The following is a 21,970-nucleotide window of genomic DNA, read 5'->3' on the forward strand; positions in this document are numbered from 1 at the left end:
GATTTATTCATATTTTGTTCTCTACCCGGTAATGCCATTCCTTAATATTTATTTCAGTTGAATTGTTCATCCAAGAAATGCAACCAGTGCTATTTTAGAACTAATTGGATTTTAGTCAAATTAATGCAAACACGTCATTGCTCAAGAGGAAGACAAACATTTTCTTTACAATATGTTCTATGCAGGCCCACTCATTTAAATAAAGCTACACAACAACATTTACCAGTAAGTAAAAAAAAAAAAACATTTTAATATCGCAGACTGAGCTTGTGGTATCCACATTGTCAAAGTTACCAAAATACACGTACAGATGAGTTCATGGTTTTATGGACCAGAGTGTATTGTACAATCTTTGTGTGGTAGGTGGTGAAAATGTTGACAACTGTTAGAGAGGTAGGAATTAAAACATCTTTAAAGGAAGAACCATTAGTGAGCAGATGTACAAACTGTATATTGTACACACATTTAGTACATTAATTTTCATCTATTGTGCCAGTGCAGCATGGCATGTTTTTACATAACTGCAATTTTTCCACATGGAAAACCTCGTTTCCAAAAACAATGCTCGACTCGTTCACTCGCGCGACATGTAGACATTTCAATACAAATAGTTTATTCAGTGCACACATACAAATGGACATAACTTAGGAATTTTACATTAAAAACAGTTTTGATGAGCTCACCAGTAACTACTTACAGTATTTACAAAAGATATAACTACAAAATGTTTTCTCTTCATGTGCTCAACAAAATGCTCACTTTTCTCTTGCTACATGTAAAAGTTAACAGTGCAGCCTGCAGATCGCTTTGTCCATCCAAATCATGCAACTCCCATCAACTTGAACTTTCTCCACTAACAAAGTTCTCAAGGCTCGTCTTAAGCCACAGGATACTATCATGCCACTCAATTTTTTTTTTTTTTTTTAGAAGCCTCTGTCCAGCTTTAATTTCTTTCAACCGTGCGTCATCCACCGCTATATGTTCCAAGGACCCCCCCCAAAGCTGAAAGCCAACCAAGAGAACCATATGACGTCTAGCGTGGGGGGGGCTCTAGCCTACATTTCTCCTGACCAAAACTGAGATGGCAGAAATTACAAGGTTTTTGGGCTGCAGACATTGGGTGTGGATGCTCCATGTTTGCAACAACATATCATTATCTGCTACACAGGGAGCGGAGATATGGCTAAATCTCATGCTCTGGCTTTGGTTACACTCTTTTGGATGGACAGCATAATTGGCTGTAATTTATGTGAAACATCTGTTGAGCTCTTCCATTTCAGTTTTTGTTCAAAAAGTAAACAGTGGTGAGATGAAATGGCATTCCACCAGAAAGTTTAGTTAACACTGGCCTTGAGAAAGGCTTAAGGACCGTTACAGTTGCTTACAATTTGTTGAGACCGAATCTGGGCTGGACCACATTTTGCCTCACTTTCAGGATCTGGTGCCAGAAGGGTAGACCTGAAGTCATGGGACAACACAGGCGGAGCTACGGGGGGGCCACGGGATCACTGTCCCCCCCTGAAATCTGCTTGGTTACCAAAAGGAACCTCACTATCACATTCATAGTTGAGCAATACCCGAAAGGTTGAGTGCAACACCGTTCTTGTAACTCCTGACGTGGTTCGCTTTGAAAACATATCTTCCTAACCTTTGCTTCCATACAAAGTCAGTGTCATGTCTTGGACAATTTAGGAAAGATGGCTTTTATCGTTGAAGGTGTAAAATTCCCAGAAGACACGGTGGTCTCCACTCCCTCCAGTCTGTGAGAAGCAGCAGCGTCCGTCTTACTGGTGCTGCATTCCAGGAAGGGCATCCCGATCTTCTTCACTTGTCCGTCTTTGGTTAGAAGGCATCGACTGCAGAGGAGCCTGAGGATGGCTCTCCTCATGTCCTTGCTGGTCAAAGTGTAGATGATGGGATTGAGAAGAGAATTCAACATGGCGATGCCCAGGAAATAGTCAGCCTTGAAGAGTACTTGACACTGTTTGGTCGGGCAGAAGAAGTCGAGCAACAGCAAGATGAAGAGCGGCAGCCAGCATGCGATGAAGACTCCCAGGACTATGGTGACGGTCTTGAGCAGGGCCATGTACTTTTGGGACTTCCTGCACAGGCCTTTTCTTTGCGAGCCTGAGCCGAGTCGCTGGGTGTTGGACTTCACGATGCGGAAAATGCGCACGTAGAGAACCACAATGGACATGAGGATGGCAATGAAGACGGTGACGCAGAAGAGGATGTAACTCTTGGCGTAGAGCGGCAGGACGGTGGAGCACTGGTCCAGCTGACCCATACAGTTCCAACCCAGAACGGGCAGGACGCCCAGCAGCACGGATAGCACCCAGCTCGCCCCGATCAGGGCGAACATTCGGCCCTGCTTGTCGCCCTGGTACGGCTTCATCCTCACCATGGTCACGTGGCGTTCGATGGCGATGGCCAGGAGACTGATGACGGATGCCGCCAGCATGATGAACACGCCCCCTTCCCTTAGGAACCACAACACAGGGGTCATGCTTAATGTGTTGGCACCAGACGTCATGAGGTTGACCATGTAGGCGAAACCTGCCAGCATGTCAGACAGAGTCAAGTTGCCCAGTAAATAATACATAGGCAGATGGAACTTCTTGTTCTTCCAGATGGCCACGAGCACCACGGCATTTTCTAGAATGATAAGTAGGCAGACCAGCAGAAACGCAATGGCCTCCGGTTTGAGTCCTTCCTTGTATTTGTTCTCCTTCAGCTTGCCTGTGAAGTTGTAGTGCTCGAGGATGACCGCATTACTCTGGTACTCCCGAAACATCCGAAGCAGGTTTCCTGTCGACGGGGAGAAGCCCATCTCGGATGGAGTTGCCACAGCGTAAGCAACGTGGATAGAATCTGTTGACATGTCACTCGTCTGTAAATTCTGGAAATTAAATCCTCAGATGTGGCCTTGGTTATACAGTCTTCTGGTGATGCATTGTTTTCCTCTTTGTAAAGAATTTTAGAATGGAAGGGAAAAAATGTGTCCAACTATGGCATGCAAGCGTTTCCTTTGATGTAGTCAAATAGGATTTCCTGCGGTTTGAGAATGTTTCACATTTTTTCAGTTCCTGGATTGCACAGAAGGGGGCGATGCGAGTCTACCTGCATCGTTCAAGAGAGAGGGAAAAAAAGAACAGAATTTGAAAAAGAATACCAAGAAAGTCATGATTAAAAAAAAAATATTTTCTTGCTTTCATTTTCAAAATATATCTAGAGTTGCATTTCCACAATGTCACACTAAATAATCATGATGGGAAAAGCCACCACAATTTGAAAATGACAGCTAACCACACGCTGCAATGAATTAAAATCGCTGGCAAAAGCATCCAATGCAGGGTAGGGGGAAAAAAAAAACTGAATTCTGAATGAGTCAATGAAACCCACACCAAAAGTATACTAAATTCAAAAAATAACGCTTTTTGAAGAATTTTCTTTGTTTAAAACACATATTAGACCGAATTGCTGAAATCCTAGAAATTTAACCGTACCAATAGGTTGACAAAACGTGAAACATATACGGTATTAAAATATAAAGTCATCACATTTGGATAAAAATGTCTCATTTAAACCATAATAATATTCAAATGTTATTTGAGCGGAAGGTCCGTACCACCACGAACCGTGCATCGTATTTGTTGCATTGACAATAATAAGAACGGTGCATCCGATCAAAGCAGCTTTCAAAAGTTTTCACGCACCTGTAAGCAGAAAAAAAAAAAAAAAGTTGGAAAAGTCCAGCGAAAAGTTGACAAGTAGCATCGGAAGATGTGACGAGCTTCTCACACGACAGCGACGTGAGTGGGAATGACACGGTCCGGGCCAGCAGTCCACGCTGAGTGGGCTGTCCCACTCTTAACGTTCCTTGTCCTTCACTCGTTCCTCTCCCTCCCAGAGATGTTTTCGAGTTTGGCTTCAGGCTCGATGGATTTCGGGGAAGAAAGTGACGCCATCAGATCAATCTGTTTTCATCTATTTATTTGAGTTGTATTTTGGGAATTGAAAATAAATTCACAAAACTGATTTGGCTGCAGACGGTAAAACAAGACAAAATAAAAGCAAATACAACAAAGCATAAAAAATACACACAAAAACAGAGAGAGGAATTACAAAACAATCAAAAATTACCAAACAAAATCCTCATTTGCAAACTAATCATACCTTCCTTCATTCAATCATTAATTATGGATGACAGAGATGAGCAATTTTTCAGACAATTTTTCTAAAACATTTAACTTTACAATCATGTAAATCAAATCATGCTAGGTAGAGACGGACCTTTAGACTCCATAAAGACCATGCAGGGCATTCTTCATTATTTTAATGTATTTCAATCTCTGCACCACAAGCTTCCAACTGGTCCCTACGTGATTGTGCCCCTCAATGAGTTTGGTGGATCCCTGACTGACCTCACAACAACAAACAACTTGGGATGAACAAAAAGCAGTGATTGTGAGCCAGACCTTCATTTTTGATTTCGATTATTGCCATTAGCTGCATTGAGTTGGATCATATCCCCAGTTCAACATACTGAGATATATTTTTAATATTATGATGATTTTAGTGTAGAGATTGTGCAAGTGTGCCTCATCTTCTTCCCGTTGAATCAACCGTTTCCTGTAATACTGAATATTTCCCCGCACAATCATAAAGGTCACAGCTCTCTGAAGGTCATCTTAATCCACCAGTGTTAGTGTCGATTAGACACCGAAGGACGAGGATGTTACGTAAATCGAGGGCGAGTTTTGAGTGAGGGTTCGCTTCTCTAAACAGGAAGCTGCCTCATTGTGCCTCGAAAAGAGAGGGATATCCTTGTGCCAAACACACATGAGGTCATTGGTGGGATTTGACTCATACGCAAGTGGGAAGGAATGCGTCACTCCACAATGACGTCCATAGATTTCCACACCTGGAAGTTTTTACCTCACAAAGTATCTTTCCAAACATTTTGAGCCGCATTTCTTAAAATAACACCTGCTCCCTCGTCCATATTGGTCACTTTAAGGTTCTGGTGGTCTGTTTTTACTCATGCAACCCCCCCCCCCCCTCAACTCAAGTGATAACCAGATCTTCGTGAGCCCTGTTAGCAGGATGGCAGTTGCCCCCCCCCCCCCTGCTGTGTCACAGTGACAAGCTCCCAGTATGGGGCCTCAGATTAGTTAACACACAAAGACGTGGCGGCAGGACTCTCTGCTCTGCCCGTTTTGGTTCCCACAGTAGGGATGTGCTTCGTTCCGCTCCGTCACTACTGCTTCAGCCCCTCAGGCTACAAACAAGCTCGGAGCACATAGTGACAAACGCAGGCACACCCAGTCTGCCTTGGGGGAGGGCGGGGCGGGTTCGGGGGTCTCTTTATTCACTCTTTTCACTCCTGGCAGATGGGTGATATATTTCCTATGACGTAAGTAAGCGCACAGAAAGGATGCCCATTTATGACTCGTGTACAAAGTGCACGTTTAGTACCTCAAACTTTACTTGGGGAACCCTGCGTTGTCATGGCAACAGCGTTATGCATAAACGAGTGAACTTTGTGCTTTTCTTTTGCGTTATGAAGACCTGAACACTCCTGTGAGAATAAAACGTTTATTTACTGTATGATCATGTGGGCAATGGTGCAGCAGCTTTTAAAATTGACATTTTTCGAGAAAATTCAAATTTAGCATATGCCTCAAAGAGACATTTTTTGTAGCTCTTGTGCTTGTAGAATTAGGTGGAATGTACAAGCGGGGTGAAATTCAAATTTTGTTGATTGCTGTTAGCTTTGCTTTGAAAACGCAGAACTTTTTTTTTTGTAGGTGTTAGTGAGCCACCCTTATGCTGCAATGTCACACCTTAAAATGAGGTTGACACCTCATTGCAGCACACAGCCTCCACTTTTTTTTCTCCCTCGGAGATACTTGTCATCACTTTTGCTGTGCTAGCAACAGTGAAGAAGAGAAAAATCCCAATCTAGAAAGCTCCCAATGAGTTATATTTAAACTCCAAGGAAGTGTTGTAGTGGCTCCCAGACATTTATGGGAATCCTGCAAATAGAGCGCCAGCCAATGTCAGCTTTTGTCTCCCGCGCTGCTGTTTCATGTGCAGCTGCGTTGGTCACTGACCTCAGTTTGTGCTCCTAATATGGGGAGAAAGGACGCATATGGGAAAATGTTGGATTTTTACATTCATTCCCTGGAGCGCTACAAATCCATACAATAACAGCGAATGTACACCCGGCTGGAACTCTCTAGATAAGACAATTTTGGGGGCGTTAAAAATCAACATTTCCTCAAGTACATTTTTAACAAGAGGTGTGGGAGGTTGCTGAAATTAGTGGGGGATTTTAGGACACAGGAAATGACTTCCTCCATGGAAAATTGTCATTATATGTGAGTATATGTGAATGGCAGTTGTGTATATATGCAAACACAAACATCCTTATGTTCAATGTAAACGTTCTTTAGTTCTCACCCCCAAGATGCCGAGTTGTCTGCATCAAGAATGTATTTGGCCAACCAGCAGTTCTGGAAGCAATTTGAAAAAAAAAAAAAAAAATCCCATCTTCGAGTGTATGTGTGATAAATATAGAGACAAAGCAAAATGACTTCACATATGGTATGGAACATTGACGGTAAACATTTTTCTTTGAAGCATATAAACATGACGCAATTGCCACAAGTGCCTTCAATTATATAAGTGGTACGCATTACTACCTTAAACAACAGCTTGTGTTTTTCTAGTTTCACTTGGGCAAAGGTCATTGAGGTAACATAGACTCATAGCAACTTCTTCTTGCATAACATGCAATACAATTGATCAGAAAAGCATTCCAAAGTCTGGATATTAAAATTAAATATACATGCAGGAGACATAATATGCAAATGTAATATGCAGATGAAGACTCATGACGCTAATTAGCATACTACCGACCGACTGCTAATTCATTCGGATAACTAATGACAAATCTGATGACACAACATTTTTATTTGTGTCTGTTTACATATAAATGTCACCTTAAACAAAAGTGAGATGTTACTATAATCATATTAAAAAAAAAGAGAGGTTTATGTCACCATAGGCAGCCCATTATATAGTTTTATTCGAATAATGGCATTGGAGTAAATGTTAACATGTTACGTCAGTCCCCTTTCCATGTGTCATATTTGCCTCTATAGTGGCTTTGTATTGATCCATGTTAGGCTCTTCAACCACATTTCTGTCACATTTCACCATCAACCTTTCACCTTTGCCCCCGTCCCGCATTGTCTGATAAGACCAGACTATAGTGCTAGTTACAGTTTGTAGGCATGCAGGTGTCACGTCGAGGTCACTCACTAGTTTGGTCATGCATTTTTCTCCCACTTAACCGTTGGATTGACATTTAGAAAGTTAATTTTTATGAAAGCATGTTTTGTTCATACAGCAGCACTTTGAGATGAGCTTGAAGGCAAAAAAAAAAAAAAGGGAGTTCTTGCATCGGGCAAAGGGAGGAGATTCTGGAAAGGATAAAAAGCTGTGCGGTGGAGGAAAAGGGGGTCATGAGAAGCGGGGAGAGTTCTGGGAGATTTCTACAACCTCCCTTATTTTCTTCTCAGAGGGATTGCAGCCATGCAGTCATAAATTCTTTGCATCCTGGAATTGACACCACCTGAGTCAGATTGTTTTCAAAATACCACACCCACAAAAGATTCAAATAATGACCCTCAGTCTTCACAACAAAGTGATAAGAAACCTCCACCAACATGTTAGTTAATGAATAAAAGCCTGGAGATAAGTATAACAATCACAACCTAATACAAATCCAGGAAATAATATCAACATTAACCAAAGGAGTTGATTAGCGATGAAGGAAAATGAGGGGAAAAGTCATTTTAGGAAACGTAGCATAGTTGAAAATTTCACACGAGCAGATTTCCTATCAGGAAAGCTTTTGTGAGAATAATGCAGCCAAACACTGTAGGACTGATAAGTTAAGATAACAAAGCCATATTGGGTAAGCCAGTCGTCTTTAGACTGATTACACTACATCACTTGCTTACTTTTAAATTGGTGCTCAGCAAGTATTTTGCCCTTTGACCCTATCATGAAGGTAGTCTTGAATGCAGACGTCCAAGCCAGTTTTAACAACTCTAAAAGTGGATTTTCATGTCATTTACATTCTACTTTTCATGTTCACACATATTGTCCCCAATGAGGTCAATTTGCCGTTTCAAATGGAAGTGGTCACCGATGCTAACTGAAACTCTCCCAAAAAAAAAAAAAGAACTTTAACTTGCTATTAATGCAGCACTAGTGAATTCATACGCTTCCATATGTTATCCCATGGTTACATCTTGGCAGTATTTTTGCAAAGATTGTGGTGAACTCATTTCCCGTGACCATTTTCAATGTATTTTGGGATTCCACACAGCTGCACTTTTTTTTTTTTTTTTTTACTTTTAGAACACATTACGTGTAAGTAGCAATTTCATTGAAAAACACCAATAGGTTCATAAAATAAATGTTGCTGAGCACCAAAATAAAAATCCCGTACACTCTCGAGGATGTTCTGCAATGTATCTCTAACCAAAACATATGCAAAGCGGCAGTTGCAATGTTGGCTTCCTTTTATTGATGTTCTGTTTAAACTCTGAAGAAAGCACAATGTACGCTATTCCACGGGGGCTCTCAAAAGCAAAGCCCCCGCCCCCCATCTCCTTCATTCCCAGTGAATGTGCCGTGGGCCCATGAAGGGGAAACTGGCAGTCATTTTGGCTTACCCACACCATCCCAGTAGCCAACCTGATCCTGTACTTAAGTCAAACCAAAAGTATTGTTATTCGCTATCTGGTTTCTTGACTATTTCCCATATAAACAAGAGAAAAAGAAAAAGAAAAGGAACGCTGGCCAATCAACAAATGGATGAAAAATATCGATGTGCTTCAATGGTTTATTTTTAAACAAGATTAAATCATTCTAGTCCCCAAAAGAGGAAGATACATGACGTAAGGATTTTTTTTCTTTTTTTAATGAATGGGTTGGTTGCTTTTTCCTCTCTGGTTGCAAGGTTTCAAATCACTAATCATTTTAAGATGTTTAGTCGCTCTGATTTTTCCATTTCCCGTGAATGAGGCATCAAAAAAAAAAAGAAAAATGCGTGTGAAAGTACGATTCTCGTTACAATAACCGGCGGAACAGGTCATTTGTCTTTGGCACTCTTAGTGTTGATAAGCCAGACGAGACGATCCACGGGGTGAATTACTCAACGTTTTGTAGGCTTTTGTGCTTTTATTGGCTCACACATGCCCGAGCTCTGGAACCTATTAAAACCAGCTCAGCTTGATGTGCACACTTAATTGAAGCATGTGCATGCTCACACAGGCACACACTGTTTACACATAGGGAAACACAACATGTGTGGAACAACGTGAAAGCTGACTTGTTGAATTTAATTCTTCCTGACTAACTGTGATTTCATTTTTTAGCAACACATGTGCACGTTTCATTGAACTCATTCAGTACCAATGACGATGAGAGACGTCAAAGGTATTAACTGAGTTGGCAGTGAATATGGATATCCGTCGATTTGTACGTTTTTTGTTTTTTTTTCGCTATCACTACGACGTGCAGTTAGCAATCTAGCTATACCTCCAAACCAAAAATGCAGTCTAGACACAGACAGGATATGAAAATCTATTAGGAACAGTTGTTGGATCCCAGTTGCTGTCAGTGACCCCGTTTGCCCTCAAGGACTACAACAGTGGCAGGTTAAAGGACACAAGGGATACCAGCTCGCTTGTGGCAGTTACGTGGACGTGAAGCTATGAGAACTATTTGACCGTAAACCCAAAACTACAGCCTTGAGGCTTTGTGTTTCTGTTCCGAGCGAGCCAAAAAAGCAACCTCATCAGTACACTTTGCAGTAATCATACTCTGTTCCATATTTGTTGATATTTCTTGATAACTGGTTTGTTTTGATGAGCTGTCAAAAAGGAATGGAAAGATGTGTCACTGTAGGAGAAGGTCATTTGTTTGAACATATGGTTGCTGTTGCCATCATGATTAGCTTGTGAAATTCTTTGTTTTTTTTTGCCTGATATTCATTGGTGTCCTCGTCTTGCATCGATTCAATCCAATTATCCTCTAATTCCTTTCTCCCTCTCTATTGAGTCACATATTTATGGATGGATTTTTTTTTTTTCCGCCACAGAGGCCTCCCCCTGATAACCAAACAGATAATTACAGGTTTGAAACAGAATGAGGTTTTCGACATCAGATGTGATGGTTTTTGTTGAAAAGGAAGGCTTTTTTGGAAAAAAAAAAACCAAAAAACTTGAAGGCAGATGCTTGAACTCAGCCAGAACGGCAAGAAGCTGAGGTTGTTTTTTCCCTTCCCTTTGAATTGCAGCAGCTGTAAAGATGTTGCTCTTCCAACCAGTTGATTCCAAAACCCCTGCTGCCATGTGTGTGTGTGTGTGTTGTTAGGATTAAACTATTCTGCTTGACAAGACACAGCAGCAATGAGCAATGTCTGGATGACATATGGAGGGGAGTCCATTGAGGGCAGTGAATACTGAGGAGTAACAAGGATGAAGTGCCAAGGTCATCGGTCGTGATTCTCCCAAGACCTGCTCTCACAGATAGCTTTTGTTTCCCTGTGAACTCTTCATCTTTGTCTTGCTTCATAAATACTTCACCCACTCGGGTTTGCTATTCAAACCATATAATAAGAGATGTGTCAGAAAAGTTCCAGGATTGCTATCACAGATTTTGTTTGGTATGACTTGGAGGCCTACAGGAACAGGAACTCAACTCACATATCTACAAAGAGATCCTGTGGCATTTGTTCAGTGTGCAAGAAGAAGCGAGAGTTGTGGCAGGAAAACTCTTGTCACCATGACGACACGGCTGCTTATAATGCCGTGAGCATCCAACGGTTCCCGGCCAAGAGGAGCATTGCTGTTCTGGAACAACCGTCCCACTCACCCAACCATGTGATTTCTTTCACCACCTCTTTCCCAAGCTCAATGGGGCCATCAAGGGGACCCTTTTTTTTGGCAGTGACAATGGAACTGTGGAAGAAGCCTGAAGAATCCTTCCAGGAATGCAAGCAGTGTGACAGAAAAGGCTAATGAAGAGCTTTAGCATCAGGGAGGGCTGTTTTGAAAGGAACAACTTTTAGTTGATACATGCATGTGGTTCTCGCTGTATTAAAATGATTCATATTTTTATCAGTCAGGTCTCAAAGTGAAGTTTTGGCATCATCGGAGCGCTGAGCACAGACAATGACACTGACACTAATGTGAGTATGAAAGGCTAATGACGGGAAAAGCAACGGGGTGAGAAATGGCTGAGAGCGCTGTGAACCGGGCCAATGGCAAAAAACAAAGAAGCAAATTGTGCTGTTGTTTGTTGTTATTTGCCTGAGTCCAATTAAATGGAAGAAGAAAAAAAACTATGAATGGTAAATTGGTTGACGCTATGTTAGGCAAAGCAGTAGCCCGGCAATAAAAAGAATGTTTTGATTTCATAATTTTGTTGTGATACTAGGTTATATAAAAATATAAATTCACCAAGTATGTCTGCTTTTATAGCCCTAAATCACAAGCAGTCTCTAAGGGCTTCACATATACAAAACAAATTGACAATTCTTCTCAAAGAATTGAGATCTTAAGATCCCAAGAGGCAAGGAAAAACTCAAACAAACTCAACTAGGGGAAAAATGAGAAACCCCTTTCAGGATCACCAGGCTGCCTGCAATGGACGCAGAGAAGGCACATAAAATACATCATATAAAAAATCAACCCTGATCTTAAGTTCCCAAGAGGGCAAGGAAAAACTAAAAAAAAAAATAATAATAATAATTAAAAGAAAGAAATAGATTTCTTTCTATTCTTTCAGAATGAAAAGAATTCTGAAAAAAATGAAATTTTATTTCATCGTATTTATATATATATATAGTTAGAACTAGGGTTAGTGCTAGAACTAGTGTTAGGGCTGGAGTAAGGGTTAGGACTTTGCAATTTTTTCTATGATAAGATGTTTTAGGTCATGCTGGGATTTGAACACAGGTCGCTGAGGTGAAAGTCCAGAGCACTAACCACTACACTATAGAACTCTTGTTCTGCCTCCCTGGAAAGTACCTATATCCTTGTATGAAGCAGCCCACAAGCGAATAGTATTGACCAGTGGTCCCCAACCTTTTTTGCGCCATGGACTAATTACATGTCAGAAATATTTTTGCGGACCGGCCTTTATATGAATAAATAATACATTTATAGAAATAAATAATACATTCATAATAAATACATATAAATAAATATATTTTAAAAAACGTTAACAGGAAAGAAAGACAATTTTGGAATTCAAAATGGGAAATACAATGAATAACAGTGCCATAGTATTTTTAAACTCATTTATTATATCCTTCACTTTCTCACATTGTTTGAATTTCCTGATGAAGCCTAAATATGATCATAAATATGTCTCACTACTTTTCCTGTTGTTGGAATGCTTTTCAATTTTTCCACAGGGGCCATCATGTTTTCTTTTATTGTATTAAAGAATTCCACTGGTGAGGCTGTTTGAAGTACATGCTTTTCCTGCAATTGGTTTTGCACAAGCTGCTCCCCACCATTGTGACTAATGGCTTCCTTGAGTAGCCACTCTATTAGGTACATGTGAAAAATGCAATGAGATTCAAAAGATGAGAAAATGATGCAGAGTTTTGTTTAAAAAAAATATGTTTATTATTGCAGTTCAGGTTTTGCTCCGGTCATTACATGAGTGGCAAAATATTTAAAACACTAAACTACACCCACAATGTCAAGCCAGTTTTAATCCAGCTATTATCCTGGATCACATTAGATTTTGCTGACATTGAAGTGAAGGCCAGGAAGTTAATGTTCACTAATTCCACCTCATTTTCTGCCTGAAACTTTTTTTATTTTTTTTTCTCTGCCATTCACGAAGAGCCTTGAAAACCAATTACGACCAGTGCAATTGCACACAATGCCCACTGGAATTCTTCCGAGCCAAGATGAAAGATGAAAAGGGGAAAGAAAGGAAGTTGTAACACTTCTTGCGAAGCAATTTCACAGGAAGTTATTATTTACAAGTTTGTGAAGGGTTGCAACACAGTGAGCAGTTTCTTGACCTTGCAGATTTGATGCTGATGCCTGAAGCCCCTTCACAGAGGAAGTTGTTAGTCTTAACCCTTCATGAGACATTTAAGTCAAATTCAGTTCGGATCCCAAATAACCACCACAACTGTGATGTCATTGATTATGATTAATTATATTTAAAGAGTCACTTAAATCACACTGCATTGTCTCAACAGGTGATACCAATGACATTCCTTGTCTGTCTAGACAGAGAGATAGAGCTATCTAAATGACTACCTGGGTTTTTTTTTTTAAACAGAGAGTGAGATTCCCGAGCCCATTGTTGTCAAGTCCCTGGCCTTGATGTGGACTCCGAGAACAGATCAAATGCCCCCAGAAGGATATGTGTTTGGGCATTACTAAAAGCGCTTCAGGAAACACATGGACTAAGTGACCACTGATGAGCCGATTTCCTGAAATTCGCAGGAAAATGGGCAGGTACATACAGTAAATGCTACTCAGCCCTCCAACCCAACCAAATCCAACATTCGGTATGCTATTTGTTTTGTAGAAATGCAGCCTTTTATTTGCATCAATCCAAATGTTTTATTATTATTATTATTATTTATTATTATTATTATTATTATTATTCACCTCAGCCTGAAGCTCGGATTTTGTCGGCTGACTTTGACCTCCCCTGCCATTCTCACAGTAGTTATGCTTCCTGTGCATGTAAGGCCAACTCCCAGTTCTTCCAGCTGTGATAACAACAATACTATGACTCTCCATTAACATTGGTGTCTGAAGCTTGCATCATGTTAAAGAATGTTTCAATGCTTGCGTCGCAGTTCTGCTTTTTATGAAAAGCATTTCATAAACATTTAAATGTGTTCTCTCGGTGATGGTTGCGGAGGAAAGGGCAAGCTAATCAAAGAGTGACCTGCTCTTTTGTTCATGTTCTGGGCATTTAAAAAAAAAAAAAAAGATTTAAAACAACTGTGGCGACATCCTTCAGTAAAGGCGGAGTTCTCTCCTCGGCCTCCCTCCCTCCCTCCCACAAACACACAAGAAGCGTTATCATGAGTTGTCATCGAAAACTCATATCCTCACATTGTCCCAAAGGAAAGCTGACCTCCCAGCTGTACATTTAAAAGTTCCCCAACCCCCCCTCACACAATCAAGGAACACAAGGCAGAGTTAGATTCTGGTTTGACAACCTGCACTTGTTCCCAAGTATCTATAATGGGACATTGTGGCATGCTCAGCACATTTCCCAATCTCAACCTGTTTAACCTTTATGCACTTCTAACTTTCTTTCAACTTTTGGGGGATGCAGCTGTGGCCTTCTGCGGGTAGACTGAAGGCACAAATTTCTGGAAGAGTGATTGTTTGGATAGGCATGAGGCCAGCTTCCATCACCGTGGAAATGGAATCCATTTTCTTTCACCAACAGCGTGTTACCATTCTTTGTGCTTTTTTTTCTTATAAATTAAAAGAGAAAAAAAAAAAGAAAAGAATGTCCGGCCAGCTGATAGTATACTGCTATTTTTGGTCATTTCATTTGCAGGACAGAAAACACAAGTGTGATTCCTGATAAGATAAGATAAATGAAGTTAAAGTCTGTATTCAGTCATAACATGACAGCTTTGACTTTAAATGAATGTGGTGATTACATTAATAAATCATTGTCCGTAGAATTATAAGATTACACATATATATATATATATATAATATGTCTTGTCACCGTGGGATAGTAGAAAACAAAATTTCAATCTCTTTGTGTGTGAAGAAATTGACAATAAAGCAGACTTTTGACTTTGACTTTTTGTGTGTTTCTATTCCTGTTACTGTCATTTCCGCGTTCACCCACCGTTCTCATAGTCATAACACAGACACGAGGCCACCTGGTTGGTTCTGTGGTTTTCATGAAGTGTGCCATAATTAACCTTTTAGTCTTCTTAAACTGCCATCTCAAACATCCAAAGATATTCTAGGGATGAGAGCATGTGATGTTTTGTCACATGTGGAGAAAAGTCGCCAACATAGCGGCTTATCAAATTCGAGCTTGATGAGAAGCTGAGCTTCGCGGTTGAGGCCGCCATCTCACTTGTTTAAAAGAGGGGGCGCCTCCCTCTCCCGTGGTTGAGCGTAGGAGGGAGGTCACGGACCCACCCTCCCCATTGAGAGCACGAGCTGGTGGGGAAAATCACAGGGTGTACTGGCCTGAGGGGAACACGGCGGTGCCACCCTCTAATCACGCCTCACTTGCCAACAGACCGAAAAAAAGCACGTCATGTACATGTGCATACCATAAAACACACATCATGTCAAGTTAACACATCATCTATTTTTCCAAATATATTATGATTGACAGAATTTTAAAGCCTTTGCACATTTTATTGTTTTCATTTATTGTTGATGGATTCATTTAAGTTTTTTTTGGAGGGGGTGCTTTCTTTGGATGTGACAAATACAACTCACAAACTGCTTGATTCATTTTCCACAGAATTTGAGATTAGGTCACTCACTCACTCACTCACTCACTCACTCACTCACTCACTCACTCACTCACTCACTCACTCACTCACTCACTCACTCACTCACTCACTCACTCACTCACTCACTCAAACACACACACACACACACACACACACACACACACACACACACACACACACACACACACACACACACACACAACTCAACCACATGCATGACTGTACGTACTGGCATTCCTGCAAACGTGACCAGTAGAATTTGAGCCACTTGAATGAGAGAGTGAAGGATTTAAAAAAAGACTAGTGAGATTGAAACATCACATAAATGCCTGTGAAGTGTGGCTTTGCTTGACAAAGGTGATTTATAGCCTCTCACACTTCAAATACATTTGGGTTTTTTTGAACTTATAGTTTTTCTCTCTTTACATCCCAAGCTCAAAATGAACTGAGCTTTTTAAATAACTCTCGGCTTTCACAAAAGAACAAATTCAGCCGAAAAGGCGGTCAATCCCTTGTAGCCGGTGCAGTGTGTGAGGGATTTTGCTATCCTATGATTACCATTGCTGCCAAGGGGTTAGAAGCTAAATTTATTTGCAGCATAGTATTCATCAGACATCTTTCAAATTATGTGAAATTCAACTACAGAATAAATGAACACAATAACACTTCATAGATCACAACAAAATCCAGTAAAAAAAAAAAAAGAGACATTTTGTCCAGTAGCCTTTTTTTTTCCTGCTTACAAGTCTTATTTAATTGCAACCTCTGGTGGTTATGCTTCTTTTCTTCTCACATTTTTGTTTTCTTCTTCCACCATCCTAAGCCAAAGAAAATAAACAAAAAATACTACTACACTTACACTGACAACTTGCACCATTTGCTGTTGTCTTGTAAGATCACGTTCCAAAATTTGCACATATCATCATCATCAAAAAAAAAAAAAAGAAAAGTGTTGTAGTTCTCAAGATCGGTCTCGGTCTACTTTTTAAGGGTCTTGAGTCTCATTGGTACTTGGGGGGTACAAGCGGATCAACACTCCATTCAATATCTTCATTGTCCTGCGATCACGTGTGCTGGATAACATTGCAAATCCGCTTCTATGAAGGGATTAAAATGTCACACCAGTTATACATACGCATTGCGCACAAATAAAATGGAGTGGTGTGATAAATCAGAAATAGAAATAATACACATTAGCGCTCATTGGTTTAAAACGCTTTAGAAAATGTGAATCAATTCAATGGGTATAAAAAATCCACACATACCAAGCTAAAAACCTAAAGATAAATCAAAATAAATAAGCTAAAAAAGAGTTTGAATTTGTTTTTGTTACCTTTTTTTAACTGACACCTATGAAAAATGAGATCTCGCTGATGTTGTTGAAGCTCCATGGCGACCATTTGAGCCACAGTACTCAAACTGGTTATAAAATTAGTTCATGGAATGTTTTTGTAATCCCGTTCTAGTTAAGAACAATGCTGACTATCTTATGCGTTTTTGTCCCACTGACCTGATTTTTACTTTTGTGACTTGCAACTGTGTGAGTCACTGAGCCCAAAGGGAAGTTTAATTACAGAATGGCAATATAAACATACGGCTGCTTTCAATATATTTCTATCCGCTGATATTCTAATGATTAAGTGTAAGACACCACATGTGCCACTCAAGAAAAAAAAACTCCCAATTCCATAGTAAGCAATCAGTTCTGATGCTCATAATATATCTTGCATCGTTTGGCTTTTTTTTGGTTTCGTGAACAAGGTTAATTTGATTTTAATTGAGCGGCTCGTTAAAAAAAAAATAGGAAACTGTTTGGGAAGCAAATGCTTTCACAGCTGGGAAAGACACCAAAGATAATAATTCTTTCCTTTCATTGATGTTTTTCTTGGCGCCTCGCTAAGTTAAATAGATAACAATAAGCACTGACATTGTGGCCTGGTGTTCAGACTACTCTTATATGGAATGCGCTCGGTCCTTTTCATAACCGAGTTCATCATTTTCCCACACGATAGAATAGCTAAGTATTATATTGTCAAAATCTCCTTTCAATCCATTGCCTTGACTTTGTTCATTGTGCAAACGACAGTTGGAAATATTTCCGAGGTATTTATACTGAGCCAATGCACCGACATGCTAGAACCTGTTTTCCTTTTACTACAGTATCCGTGTGAGATTACGTTAAGTGCAAATGACGTGGCCTCGGGTGGAGCTGTCGCTCGCTAAAGAGTGTATAGTCGTTTTAATGTCTGGCAGGTTTTAAGAGTCAACCGTTGAAGCAAACGCATGTGCTAATGTGAGGCCTAAAGGGTTTGATCAACACTTGTGGGGTCCAGAGGGAGCAGGTGACCACCACAATGTCCGGCCCAGAATAAAAGCAAGATGTGATGGTTTGTTGCACAGAATGTCGGAATTATGGCGTGTGGACCACCCCTAACACACACACACCTGCTCCATTTTTATTTTCATTGGAAATGATGTGTGGCTTTTTTCAATATGTGACCTCAAAACAGATATTCGGATATTTAAGTCACAAAGTATGAAGTAAAGTATAGGAAAATTAATGCTGCATTTAGATGTGAAATATCAGCCAAACATAAATGTTTCGCATATGTGAAGCTCTGCAGTTTGCGGTTGACGACAAAACAACACAGGAAATCCAGTATGATGTTTCACACGTACTCTATATTTAAGAGTGAGACATTTTGATTTGAGACTGATGTACTTTTCCATTTTCTTTTTATATGTTGAACCCATCTGAAAAAAAAAAATAATAAAAAAAAAAATATATATATATATATATATATATATATATATATTTTATTTTTTTTTAATATATATTTTTTATATATATTTTATATATATATATATTTTTTTTTTTAATATATATTTTATATATATATATATATATATTTTTTTTAATATATATATATATATTCATATAGATTTGTGGTAATGGTTTGAAGTCATTTACCACATTTAAACCAAGCTTGACAACTGTAGTATGCTCCTGTCAGATTGACTTACATTACATGATGCATGTAATGTGCACCTTCGTCTTTAAAAGAGATTTTGGCAGGACAGAGTACATTAGGGTTGTCATAAATTCACCACAGAGTAGAATTCAAACTGGGCCGAAATGTCATCTTGCGCTGAAAATTGTCACATTCCAACATAACACAAAATAAAGACGTCTAGACATCATTGACAAAAACCAGTCTGGTAGCTTTTAATACATAATTCCTACTACAATCTAATTAAAGATTTTAATTTCAATTATTGCCTTGAATAATCTATGAGGACAGCAGCTGCTTCATGGACAAGGGGGAATGTTTGTGTGTGGAGGAATGTAGCTGTCAGCTTTGCCCTTGTCCACCCGCAGAATGAGTTGAAGGTGTTACAAGGATCAGTTGGCCCGGTGCCACCAAGTGTGTGTGTGTGTGTGTGTGTGTGTGTGTGTGTGTGTGTGTGTGTGTGTGTGTGTGTGTGTGTGTGTGTGTGTGTGTGTGTGTGTGTGTGTGTGTATTCACATTGGGAGAATATGCAAAGTTCACAAAGTCCAAATTTAAATCCAAGAACTGCCCACATTAAAAACAAATTTCCCGGTCTTAAGAAAAATAAACGATTTATGGCTGACTCCCTCTTGTGCACACAGAACATATTTCTTTTTGTCATGGTGTCATGATGGATTATGAGGGGGCCCGTGTGGAGAGAAATCTTGGCTTTGAAATTAACAGTCTGACCTCAAAATACACACCAGGGACCCCAGGGGTCATGACCCCGGGTGTGTTCGGGGACCAGTTGGTCCAGGGGTGAGGGTCAAAGCATGTGACCACAACACTTGGCGTCAGATGTCAGATTTTTTTCTTTATGCTACACTTTGACAAAAAGAGTTCATGTTACATTCTTTTTATTTAAATGAGGCATATTTGTAATGAAATAGTGAAGTTTGGCAGGATTTCTTATGTTTTAAGTCTCTTTCCCACTGTCCTCTGAGATTTAAAAATTTGGGAAAGCTTGCTGAATTTGTCCGCAATGTGTTTATTCACTCCCTTGTTAACTAAACACAGCCACTCACATAGCAGAAAGCTGCTACTCATTCAATTTTCCCAAAAGGATACATCAATAAACAAACTCTTGACATGGAATTGGTTTTTGTGAATTGTGTCTTTGTTCCTGTTTGTATGACATGATGAATCCCATTCATAGATGATGCCAGGAGGAAAAATCTAGTCCTCCAGTGACACGTGCTATGCGAGGTCTAAAATTCTATTATTTATTATTCATTGGTCTTGTTTATGTCATGGAAATAACATAAGAGGTCTTCTACCATGAATCATCCTCCAGCTGGTGCTCTGAGTCTGAACTCAATTGCGGCCAGTTTAATTTGCAAGAATTTTTATTTATCATAGTTTTAGAAATTCTTAAGTGTACAAGCAATACAAAAATTGTGGTTTTGGAAAGTGTTAGCTAGCAACAATTGAACGTGTGTCTCGTCGCCAGAATTCAAATGTAAAATGTAAAAATGAATAAATCAATCATTTTTGGTGTTACAGCGCCCTCTGTTGAATCTCTAATAGATTGTCAGTAAATGTTCCTCCACTTCCTTTTTATGCCACAAGGTGTCACTATATCTACTCGCCAGTAAACGCAGGAGTGAAGAGATAGACCGACCGTATGTCGGCCTAACTGAATGATTATTGAAGTGTTGTCATTATTTCAATATACTATTATTATTTTAATATATTTGTATCGCTGTGGAAATGAGTTAATAAATTCAATTACAAAATAAGGCAATAGTTTATTTTTTTTGGGCTTGCGGTCTGAAACATATTTCATCCAGTTATTTTCAACAGCGGTATATCATCCAGTCCATTTTTCCAGTGAACTGCAAAGGTTCGAAGATCTGGTGAGAACAGGACGCTTTGTGAAAACAACCTCACATAGCTCTTTGAAGCCAGTTCAATGTCTGACAATGATCAATGGCCTCTTTTATTTATCACTGGCCAAATCTTGGAGACGGACTCAAGTTTTCACTGAGGTAAGAAAACATTTCAACTCAAGTGGTCCATAAAGCATCCATCTTATTATTGCTTCATGCATGATTCCCCCACGGTAGAACCTCGTTTTGATCCAGCGCAATCTTTCTCATGGCCAAATAATGTGACGCTTATATGCGCATCAAATGAATTTCTGTGAGATTAAATTGAAAATCGTTACAAATAAAAGAGGAATACAAAAATTATCTTCCCAATTTTGGTGTCGCGAGATGCGCATTCTGTTTTATTTTTACTGGGCTCCGTATTGAAAGCACAAAACTTCACTCGCGAAGGCCTGTTTCCAATCTGCAGACATGCGTGATGAATTTTGGAAATCATCTACAGCTTTACTGGTCTCAAATAGCCCACCCAGCCCGGACCGGGTGCTTTTTTTTTTTAGCCCTGAGGTATCAATAAGATTAGAGGCAGGAAATGTGAGAATCCCCATCTAAGGCTTCCAACATTAAACCCAAACAACCAGAGGCCTCCTAACAATACCAAAAAGGCGTCCGGCTCTCCTGAGTGCTCTTTTATGCCGGAGCTGGTGCAAATCTAGCACTTTTCTCTCATCTCCGCCACTCTCCTTTTATTAAACCCGATAAAATGATTGACTACTTGTACGCTTGGGTGCCACAATTTTTGCGAAAACAAGTGCACAGTGAAGATGAAATAGGCTATTTCTTGTTTACTTCAAATACGGCTTTATTCTAAACACTTGGCAAATTCAGTTTAAGTGCCTAAATTAATTAACACCAAGCAAAACGGATATTTATGGTGCTGCAGATGCTCGTACGTCTGAAATAGCTTTTCCAAGATTTTTTGAAAATGATTATTTTTGTCCGTCTGCCTGTTTGTATTTTCAAAATCGGCTGTAGCGAATTTTACTTCTAGCCTACCAGATTGTAACCAAAAACAAGATGTTTCAAGTCAGGTTATGAAAAGCTTCATATTCTCTAAGGGGCAAAAGGGAGCTGGAGCACAAAAACAAAATGTGTTTTTGATGCCATTGTCGGTTCAAAAAAATATATATAGTCCCCCCCCCCTTTTTTTTTCTTGCATTAGGATGTTTTTTCTGAATGGACCAGTGACGCAAACATTCACTTGGCAACGATGGACAACTGATGAGAGTACTTCTTTTTAACTGGTCCAGGCATCCTTGTTTTACCTTTCCGCACTTTTCATTGGTCAGAATCATCTTCCTTGGCCCAAAGCGTGACATCATCTCCACCACCCCGACCTAGGCGACAGAGAACCAGCGGACTACAGATGATGCCGGACACCTTCAGAAGGCGCACCAATTTTTACGCACCCTTTTTAAAACCACAATATTTGGAATAATTCGAGTTTGGGAATTTGTGGC

The 21,970-nt window shown here is 39.8% G+C and overlaps 1 protein-coding gene across 1 annotated transcript; it reads right to left on the reverse strand.

Annotated features, from left to right (window-relative positions):
• Positions 1-61: 61 nt before the first annotated feature.
• Positions 62-3,835, reverse strand: s1pr5a (sphingosine-1-phosphate receptor 5a). The gene is made up of 2 exons (XM_085933919.1): positions 3,717-3,835; positions 62-3,120 (listed from the first exon to the last, which is right to left on the reverse strand). The coding sequence occupies exon 2, from the start codon at positions 2,879-2,881 to the stop codon at positions 1,673-1,675; it is 1,209 nt and encodes a 402-aa protein (XP_085790045.1). The 5' UTR covers positions 2,882-3,120; positions 3,717-3,835; the 3' UTR covers positions 62-1,672.
• Between the last annotated feature and the right edge of the window lie 18,135 nt (positions 3,836-21,970).

This window comes from Syngnathus leptorhynchus, chromosome 16, assembly GCF_054491065.1.
Source record: "Syngnathus leptorhynchus isolate UIUO chromosome 16, UIUO_Slep, whole genome shotgun sequence".
In the NCBI taxonomy this organism is placed as follows: Eukaryota; Metazoa; Chordata; class Actinopteri; order Syngnathiformes; family Syngnathidae; genus Syngnathus; species Syngnathus leptorhynchus.